Source organism: Epinephelus lanceolatus, chromosome 22, assembly GCF_041903045.1.
Source record: "Epinephelus lanceolatus isolate andai-2023 chromosome 22, ASM4190304v1, whole genome shotgun sequence".
In the NCBI taxonomy this organism is placed as follows: Eukaryota; Metazoa; Chordata; class Actinopteri; order Perciformes; family Serranidae; genus Epinephelus; species Epinephelus lanceolatus.
The window spans coordinates 6,114,154-6,124,584 of NC_135755.1; the positions used below are offsets into that span (position 1 = coordinate 6,114,154).

Genomic DNA, 10,431 nt, shown 5'->3' on the forward strand with positions numbered 1-10,431 from the left:
TCACATTCACCGCCACAGACCGAGCGCAGTCACACACACTCAGCAGAGTTTCCATCCCAGCTGTGGTGAGATCTCCAACATCTGGAACAAAGTGTGTGTTGTACACACACTGCTTTGTGCTACAGGAAATATTCTTTTTGTCTTAATATACAGCCACTGAAGGCCTTCACCATATTCACATGTATGTATGGCTGATTTTTATCATTTGTTTCTGTTACCTCTTCTTGCCCCAGTTACACAGGGCGCCATGCGAAGGAAAATAAGTGACTACCATTGGACGACCCATGTCTGGACGAAGGTAAAAGCAGCAACATGACCGATGAACTGTGAAGCAAGAAAACTTTAGTTAACAGCACTTTTCAAAACAGATGTTACAAAGCAGACAGAGAAAACTTAAACAAGTTATAATTAATGTATTAACCACAAAGCAAACATTTTAACAGGTTGTCCATCTGAATCTAGTGACCGTGATACCTCAAGAACACCTTAAGGGAATTTGACCGAAAAAATTAGGTCACAGACACGAGGATACATATTATTATTATTATTATTATTATTATTATTATTATTATCATAACGGATAGAGTATTACAGGAGGTAGTCGTATTCTACTGTAAATAAAAGATCTAAACACTTCCTCTCCCGCAGCTCAATTTAAAAAGCACAAATTAATAAGGTTTTACTGGTGTGAAATAGTGTTTCATTATTTCTGAATGGAACCAGGCAGCAGGGAGGAGTCAGCGGGGTTGTGAGTGTTGGAACGCGGCCTGTCCCTGTTGCCATGGTGATGAGGTTACTCTGGCAGCAGCGGTGAAGTCTCTGAGAGCAAATCTGTGTCTGTGTCTGTGAGTGAGTCAATATTTCTGCTTTTATCTGCGTGTTTTACCTTTTTATTCAGAGCGCAGTGTCGCTACAGAAGCTCTGCTGTGTAAGTACAAGTTTATTTAAGTAAAATACGGTTTGAAAACTTAGTTTCAGACGGAAATGACGGTTCGTCAGTTACAGCAACTGTAATGTTAGTTTAACAGTTAGCTAAACTTTAGCCAGGCTAACGTTAGCTAACTTTGTTTTAGGTTAAACGGTTTCTTTTAAATCCAGTATTTTGCGGGCCATGTGAAATTACAAATAAGAGTAAGATAGTAGAGGTTGTTATCCCCAATTTGATGAATTAATATTAAATTCAGAGCTTTCCAAAACAATATCAACTCAAGGATAATAAGCTCTGTAGCTAGCTGTGATGACAGCACTGTGGGGAAGGAGAAATGGTGTTTAAATAAAGCCTGGTTCAAAGAAGTACATATATTTTACTTGAATATGAATACTCTGTTACTCTGTTAAGTAAAACTCCTGCATTCAAAACTTTACTTTAGGGACTGTTCTGTATTTGTCAGAGGGGTGGTTTGGGTGTGACTTTGTTTGTTTCTTTCTTTGTACCCTTTGATGTTTGAAAATTAAAAGTTAAAGATGAAACTAGTCCATACCCACAGAGTGCACAGTTGCCCATGTACAGTTTCACATGGTGTGTGTTTGGAATACAGGTCATCGGAAATTGCAGATTAAATAGTCAACTGAACCCATTAAGAAGAGCAATGTATTCAGACAGAGTTTTTGTGAATTTGATAGTACAATTGCTTTATTGAAAGTACAGCAGTACCATTGCCAATAGTGGGGTAGTTAGTGGGCTAAAACTGTACATTAGTAGTTGAGGTAGCACGTTGAAAGGCAGATAGCTAAAATGTTTATATGTTGTATTGACTTAAAAGTGGGGCGCACTGGTAGTTCACATGGGAAAGGTGCAGCAAATATTAGAAAAAACTCCAAAACATTAATCCACAGGGGGAGCCACAGCGATCGGTCGCATTTTTAAGCATTTTTCTGTTGTTATAGCGCCATCCAGTTGCCAATTAGAGTTAAATTTCTCCAGTCACCTTGAGGCGTCCTGTTCTACATATCTACCAAGTTTAGTAAAAATCCATATGGCGGTTAGGCCTAGATAAGAAATGAGCTCTCTAGCGCCCCCATTTTGTTTGATGGGGTCAATAATGGAGGGGTCCCCTCAGATTATGTGTGGTCATATGCCTACAAAGTTGCGTGGTGATGGGTGAAACCCTTGAGATGTTATACACCTTTATGTGAAGAGCCACGCCCTCCGCAATATTCATTGCCTTATAGAAGCTCAGTTTTAGTAAGTTTTCCAACTTTTGCCAAGAGGGAACTTTAGATATTGGTCCCTAGATTACGTTCACCCAGTTTCATGCAGATCGCTCAAACTTCCTAGGAAGAGATCCATTTGAAGTGTTTTTCAAAAAATTCAAAATGGCGGAAAATCTATATAAGCGGAAGTTATGGGTTTTTGAGGCAAATGTGTTCCTCATGAGGAGAGGCATCTCTGTGCAAAGTTTCATGTCTCTACGACATATGGGGCATGAGATATGCCCATTCAAAGTTTGACATTTCAATCGGTTGCTATAGCGCCCCCCTTTGGCCAACTGATGTAATATTGCTTCATTGGCATCCTCCCATGACCCTCTGCCACTGTGCCAAATTTCACATGGACTGACCAAGTCAGTGAGGAGAAAAACATGGAACAGACACACAGAGTTTTTGTCATTATATAGTAAGTTTTTAATTCTTGTCATACATGTTTGTTAGTTTGTGGGAACGCTTTATTTTGGGCCAAATTTTAAATGAGATGTTGAATAAAATGATTTTGATGTTAAACTCAGGAAACGTTTTGTTGCACGTGATGTGTCCAAGAACCGACAGAAATTTGAACGTCGATAATTTGTGATTTTACAGTTTCTGGCTAAAAGGTTAAATTAGGGGATTTTTAAAGAAAACCAACCAAAAAATTAGTGCTATAAAAATTAAATAAAATATAAAAAATGTCTTCATTTTTTCATTTTTCAATTCATTTTTTTGTAACCACATCATTCCACACCTACGGTCAATTTAGAGTCACCAGTTAACCCGCATGTCTTTGGACTGTGGGAGGCAGCTGGAGCACCTGGAGGAAACCAATGCTGACACAGGGAGAACATGCAAACTCCACACAGAAGGGCTCCCCCATCCCGGGGTTGAAACCAGTAACCCTCTTGTTATGAGGTGACAATGCTAACCACTGTACCACCGTGCCGCCCAAAATACAGCCATTTAAATTTGCATACCCCTCCACTAAACCAAAATTAAAACGAACAGTCCCTAAGTAAGAATGCATATAAGCATCAAAATGTCTCCAGAGTAGGCTGCCAAAAGAATATATAGTCATGTTACTTATATTATTGGATTACGATTGTTAATGTGTTCATCACTTTATTGTTGCAGCTTTTAAAGGTGGAGCTCATTTTAGTTACTAACATACTGACAGGTAGCTTGTTAATTCAGTAAAATTGATTAAAGTGGTTTTTTTTTGCCCATGCTAATACATCATAATTAATTAGTTAATTTTGTTTTGTGTTTTTAATCTGAATCTCCAAAGTAACTTATCAGATAAATGTAGTGGAGCAGCAGTATGAGGTAGCAGAAAATGGAAATACACAAGTAAAGTACAAGTGCCTCAAAAGTGTTCAGCACTTGAGCCGCATCAGACGGTCTTCGTCAACTGATGGAGTCAGCAACTGTAGAGGTTTGCTTTAATTTAAATTTTAACAGGAAACTTTAATCCTCCGGCTGCAGCAAAAGATTCACCAGCAAGTATTAGCACCCAGTAATGAATGATATGATATTTGAACAATGAAGCATGTAGACCGCCAGAGCTGCTCATTTTACAGTGTCACAGTGAAGTGACGTTTATTTCAGGGTCGAGAAAAAGGACATTATTATCAGCTAACATGTCAAGTTGACTCAGACTCCAGGTGATGGGTGTTGAGTGTTTGTTTCTCTACTTGAGTGTGACTGACAGGTGAAGATGAATGCAGCGGTGACAGTGCGGCAAGCCCGAGCTTTTCTACCGGATATTACCACTAACAGCAACAAAGAGAGGAACAGCACTCAGCACAGGTGAGGAGTACAGCTGCTGGGTAGAAAATAATGTCGTGATCAGGAAATTGAAGATGATTCTACTTTTTTTTTCCAGCAGGGTGCAGCAGGAGAGGGACTCGCTGTCACAGAAATCAGCTCAGATTCCCTCCAAGGCTGAAATATCACTGTGAGTTCACCAGGTGGATTTTGCCACTCCACATTCAGATTTATTCCTCCAATAATTTGTTGTTTATTTTCATTACTCCCTTTTGAGACCGCAGGGACGCTCTCATACACTATAGGTTGTTTTTTTCCTCCGGCCATATTAGATATCAGACAGCAATGTCCATTAATGCCATACTGAACCCTCTGGGTTTTAGTGTGCATGTTGGCAACCTGCTTTTCATCCTGACATCTTCATCCTCCTTTCGCTCTCCTGTTAATGTCGACACCTCTTCGCTGTTTCAACTCTCTGCAGGTTCAAAAACAGTCCAAAGCAGAACATCTGTGTGGAGCTGCTTCAGCAAGGCTATCACAGGTATGTATCAGTCAGCCACAACATCAAACCACTGACAGGTGATCTCAACCAGAAACGTCATTACTCAGCAAGACTTCATTGGTCACTTAGTCACAGAAAAAAATTAAATAAAAATGTGAAACTCTATCAGGAGCTGCGTCTTATCAGAATAAATCCAAACCTATATGACTGGACTCTGTGTGACTTTACTTTGAAAGGACAGACACAGGAAGTGTCCACGCTCAGCAGTTGTTTGTTATCGTCCCGTGAACCCACGGTCTTTCACTCTCTCAGGACGTTCTCGGAGCTCTTCTCTCTGCTGCGCTCTAATCAGGATCGCAGGGCGGCAGCTGAACCAGGGTCAGATCTCGGGCTTCAGACTCCGCTGGAGGATCAGCAGGACAAACTGGAGACCATGAGACTGCACCTGAGCCAGGCGGAGCAAGCTGAAAACATCGGTACACACACACACACACACACACACTTTCAAGATATATTCAATAGCTTTATTTATTTATTGAACATTGATGGCATTCCATTGAAAAACATTTTTTGTCAATTGTCAAAGTTGAGATTTTTGTTTCTTGTTTTTTTTCATTTATTTTTTATTTATGTTCAAAATTAATTTTATCACTATATTTATTTATTTACTTATTTTAACCGTTGTTGTTGTTTCCAGTCTTTGCTCAGTACACAAAGCAACAATAGGCATGCACGATTTAAGAAGATGACATCATCATTTTCCAAACACGTCCACACAGACAAACAGTAACCGGAGTTTTCATAAATCTTCACCTCAGAGGGCGCTTTTAAAAATATCTGTTAGTGACCTCAACGAGAGGTCAAAACGCAGAGGAAAACGTCTGTTTACAAAAATATCTGGATACATGCAGCGGTCAGATTAACTGGTGTGTATGTCAGTAAGATAAGTGTGTGTGTGTGTGTGTGTGTGTGTGTGCAGGTTCCTGGACGGTGGTGTGTGAGCAGCGTCTGTTTCTAGGTCGGTACTTCTCTGCTCCGGAGGATCTCTGGCTCAGTTTGCACTTCTACCACAGCTGCACAGACCTAGAGCGAGGAGGCCACTCCAGACCGGCCACAGAGGCGCAGGCGTGCATGGCGGAGCTCTACCTGCAACTAGGTGACCAGCGCCCACACACACACACACACACACATAAAGATGGGTTCTTCTTGTAAAGGTTCCACAACTCTCTGCAACAAGCTAATTCAGACGGGTCTGATGTGCTGCAGATGAGCTGGAGCAGGCGAAGCAGCAGGCGGAGCTGTGTATGCAGCAGGCAGACGGCGCCGGCTGGCTGGACTCAGCCGGTCTCCCCCTGAGGCTCCGGGCCCGCAAAATTCTGTGGAGGATCTACAGCCGACTGGCTGACGCTCCGCTGGAGGCCGCAGACCACAGGGAGGCACTGAAGCTGCTCCACAAGGGCTACAGCATGGCTAAAGAGTGTAGGTACACACACACTGTATGTGTGGAAGAGGCCGACCAGTGAGCGCACAGATACATAGGTGGTGGGTTTCCTCCAGGTGCTCCAGCTTCCTCCCACAGTCCAAAGACATGCAGGTTAATTGGTGACTCTAAATTGTCCGTAGGTGTGAATGTGAGTGTGAATGGTTGTCTGTCTCTATGTGTCAGCTGGGACAGGCTCCACCCCCCACCCCCCCCCCCCCCACCCACCCCCCAGAGACCCCCAACAGGAGCGGTTACGGAAAACAAATAAATGAAGGCGATGTTTAAAGCAAAGGCAGAAGCAGCAGTGGGCAGCGACAACATATACGTATACCTGCGTGTGAGTGCAGGTCAGAGTGAAGCTCATTACTGCTCCGATTAGAGTCTTTGTTAGAGTGGATGAAATGTACGGTGGCCTGCAGGGACATAACTAGATGTTTGCAATACAGTAGACGATAAAAGCTGTGTTGATGTGGGTTTCAGCTGACGACAAACAGATTGAAGGGGAGGCGTCTTATCGACTCGGACTGACCTATCAGAGCGCAGGAGACCATACCACAGCCAAACAGGTATGTGTGTGTCTACAGCTCTGCCTCACAAGTTTGAATGTCATCAAATCCCATGAAAAGACCAAGGCCACACTTGCAGACTCTGTGGTTTTACTGGTGTGTTGTTGTGTCTTTTCATGGCTTTCACTGACAGTATTAAGAATGAAGAACATCACCAGACTCATCCTTTATATAAACACAAACTCTGTGTGTCCAGTTCTTCAACACTTGCATGCAGATTTGCGGCACACTGCAGGATGCAGACGGGCTGGGAAAGGCCTACAAGGCTATGGCCAAGTCTATACAGAGGTACACACACACACACACACACACACACACAAAGTATATGCCCTCAGGTTTTATGCATCACTGTGGTGTCCTTTATTTTCATGGTCATTTACGTGTGTGTCTGCATACGTTTCCACATCAGTGAATCTGTAGGCGTCTCCTCGCCACAGTCACTGCACATGTTTGTACATGTTTACTTCATGTGTACATGATGCACGCCGAGATAACGTTTGAATCTTCCTGATTATGTTACGCTCAAAATAGACGGTGTAACTATCGGGTGTGTTTGTTAAAAAGTTAGTGTAAATTTAGCCGTTTCCTAAAACGAGTTTGGTTTTTCACACACATGATAGAACAAGGTGTACGTGTAGACTCCCATTTACAGTGGTTCTTCTTTGTGTGTGTGTGTGTGTGTGTGTGTGTGTGTATGTGTGTGTGTGCGCGCGCGTCAGCGAGGGAAACACACATGACACACTCCAGTGTCTGGAGAAGTTTGCTGACATCTCCCGTAGTGAAGGGCTGCAACACAACCTGGTGAATGCCTACCTGTGTCTGGGCAGTATCTACTGTACAATGGTATGACACACACACACACACACACACACACAATCTGTCCCTTCACTGACAATCAGTCAGTAGTTGCAAATTAATGTGTCACCTCTAATTTCATGTACATCATAACTGACTATTGCTGTGTATAATAACAGTAGAAGTATGACTAATGATAACAGCAGCAGCAGGAGGCATCTGGCAGGACCACGGCAGCAGCACAACCACACACGTCACACTATCCAGGCACCGCTGCGATACGAGTTAACCTGAGAGACAGTGGAGCACAAAGGCTCCGGAGAAGAAGCAGAGTTAGTGACATGCAGTACGGCTGAGTTGGAGAGAGAGAGAGAGAGAGAGAGAGAGAGAGAGAGAGAGAGAGAGAGAGAGAAGGTGCCCGGTGTATTATAGGGGGTCCCCCGGCAGACTCGGCCTAAGTCAGCCTAACTAGGGGCTGGTACAGGGCAAGCCTGAGCCAGCCCTAACTATAGTCTATTATTAAATGTAGAGACAGAACTACAGAATCACCTGAAATACAACATGTGTCGGGTGTTCTCACCAAGCTCTGCATCTCTCTCTGCAGCGTCAGTATGAGAGAGCTCGTGAGTACTTCCTGCAGGGTTATGACGTGGCCTGTAACCTGGGAGATGTGGCTCTGCTGCAGAAAGCACAGGTACAGTTCCCCTTACACTGTCATGCCTTCACTGTCCCATTAGAGGAGAGGAAAGTCCTTCAGGAGGGGATGATTCAGATTTGGAGTGATGGATTTAGCTTTGAAATCAACAGTAACCCTTAAGACATAGTACCTAGACCCTAGGGTTTAGTCCTGGTGCTGCGCTCACAGTCATGGCTCACCAGGAGAAGGTGGTTTATCCAACATCTGTTACCTAACAAGCATCACTGTGTTTCCTGTCAGGTGTTGGTGGGCAGTGCTCGCGCCCGCTGCCTTATCGGGAAATACAGCGCTGACGTGCAGTCGACCTCGACCGACGCCCTGCAACGACTGCTGGCGTGGAAGGAGCCGGGGGACTCAGTACTGCTACGGCCTGGTGTTGGCGCTTCATGAAGAACCAGGTGAATACTGCTGTTGGGACTGCTGGGAGACACACCTCCAAATCACAGCACGTTACAGGAAATAAACACTGTAAATTTGTAACATGACATCATCTTATCCCCGTGCCAGTCAAATTATTAACATGATAAAAACATGACAGGTGTGTTAACTTACCTCCGTTTTAAGAGGAGCTTTTATGCTACAGTCACTCACATTAAAGGATAACGTCTGCATCCTTCATCCTGGACCCTAGCTCTCGTGTAATTGATCAAAGCAGATTGAGAAATATCCCGAGCTTAAACAACCCACAGTTTCGACATCATAAAGACAAAGGTCATGAAGATACTTCCTGTTGAGTCATAGCGCCTGAGATCGGCTCTTACGTTTAGAAAACAGCTTTAATCGGGCTGTTCACACATGATGAGCAGAGGTGGAGGAAGTACAGATTTAAGAAATAACTTTGCGTGGCTGTCTGTTGATGAGCTGTCCAGTGTGTGCCAGGGGCAACACTTAACGACGTTCTCCCGGGCTCGTGAACGCAGCACAGTCACCACAGTCACCACAGCTGAAAGCAACAAACATTATGCAACAGTGCAAATAACAGATTTCCTGATCAGCTGGCGTCTGGCTTCAGATCGCAGCTGCGGCTTGTAAGATAATGAGTTAATAAACAGGCAGAGACGCATCATCAGAGCTCGCTGAGTCAGCCCTGTCTGTCCGCCAGCTCTTCATATGTTTGTGTCTGTTGAGCCGAGCAGAGGAAACGACGAAGAGGAGGAGCATGAAGGTCTGAATGTCCTCGACTCGTTTTTATATATTGCTTATTCTCCGTGATTATTTGCTGTTGTGCAGAATAAAAATGTTTTGGAGTGAAATACAATCTGTGATCTCATTGGCTGCATTTTGCAAATGATGATGTAACTTCTTAAAATAATTGAAAAAAAATGTGTTTCCTACTTAGATCATAAAAAATAGAAGCTTTTATTTATTTTACTGTACCGTCAAACACTGTTGATTATTAATGTGATAAATTATGTCAGAATAATTAGAATAATAAGCCAAAATTATTTGCAAGTTATTTTCCTTTTTTTTAATAATGAAGAATGTTATTTAGATTGTTTGTGTATTTAGAAACTTTTGCATGCTTTATTATTTTTCTTAAAACTGACTTACTTTTACATCTTCAGTTTAAATCACTGTGACCATTAAGTGATTGTTTATTATTCCTTTATACTCCATATTCATTTAATGATTCATTTAACAATTTGTATGAAAATCTGTCCATCTTACTAATTTATCATATCATAGGTTAAAATATTTATGAACTCGTTCTTTTTTTAAACAACCAAATATAAGCTAAAAACAATTTCTTATGATGTAGACTTTATTTTATAAACCTTGATTTTTACTGTTGTAAAACTTTATTTTGTTAAAACTGTCTTTGATTTGTCTTCATGTCAAAAGGTTTAAATGTAACATTTAAATGATATATTAATTAAATGGAAAAAAAAGCATTATTTAATTATCATCACATAGGTTGAAAATAATTATTTTTTTGCCCTTTTTTTTAAAAAACTTTATTGTTTATTTTTGTAAAACTATTTTGTTAAATTCACTCAAATTCTCTGGTTTATTTTTACGTCAAAAAAATATATATAATAATTAGAAGAATACAGCAGTATTTAGTTATCATATACATTAACTCCTCCTGTGTGTTTTTTTTTTAATTTTTAAAACCCTATTTTATCTTTTTTTTTTTTTTTTACTTTTTTTATGATTAGCTGAATGGTGTAAACTTTTTTCAGGTCAAACCTTTATGGTTTATTTTTGTTATAACTTTATTTTGTTAAAATAAATTTCTAATTTTTCTTTGATTTGTTTATTTTAAACATTAAAAGGTTTTTTAAAATTATAACTGAATGATGTAAACATATTTCATGTCAAACCTTTATGGTTTATGTTTGTTAAAATTATTATTTTTTATTTTCTTTGATCTGATATAATTAAAACATTTGCATTAAATTATTTTTTCCCAAACTGTTTATTAAGTTAA

At 41.1% G+C, this 10,431-nt stretch overlaps 1 protein-coding gene across 3 annotated transcripts; it reads left to right on the top strand.

Annotated features, from left to right (window-relative positions):
- The first annotated feature begins 754 nt into the window (after positions 1–754).
- Positions 755–9,253, top strand: ttc29 (tetratricopeptide repeat domain 29). Of its 3 annotated transcripts, none has more exons than XM_033609490.2 (12): positions 755–845; positions 3,890–3,999; positions 4,076–4,147; positions 4,439–4,498; positions 4,772–4,935; positions 5,439–5,615; positions 5,726–5,938; positions 6,423–6,508; positions 6,705–6,796; positions 7,228–7,351; positions 7,908–7,997; positions 8,241–9,253. In XM_033609490.2, exons 2-12 carry the CDS (start codon positions 3,908–3,910, stop codon positions 8,388–8,390), a joined length of 1,320 nt encoding a protein of 439 aa, XP_033465381.1. In that variant the 5' UTR covers positions 755–845; positions 3,890–3,907; the 3' UTR covers positions 8,391–9,253. The 3 variants fall into 3 exon arrangements, with proteins under 3 accessions (XP_033465381.1, XP_033465382.1, XP_078020039.1); XM_078163913.1 differs by having other exon boundaries at positions 823–928; XM_033609491.2 differs by having other exon boundaries at positions 819–3,999; positions 4,079–4,147.
- Positions 9,254–10,431: the final 1,178 nt, after the last annotated feature.

Bases quoted from the DNA above. Each gene is read 5' to 3' on its own strand.
- ttc29 (XM_033609490.2), top strand. From the start codon at position 3,908: ATGAATGCAGCGGTGACAGTGCGGCAAGCCCGAGCTTTTCTACCGGAT. The intron at 5,616-5,725 runs GTGACCAGCGCC...GATGTGCTGCAG, and splicing joins GGAGCTCTACCTGCAACTAG to ATGAGCTGGAGCAGGCGAAG. The intron at 6,509-6,704 runs GTATGTGTGTGT...CTGTGTGTCCAG, and splicing joins ACCATACCACAGCCAAACAG to TTCTTCAACACTTGCATGCA.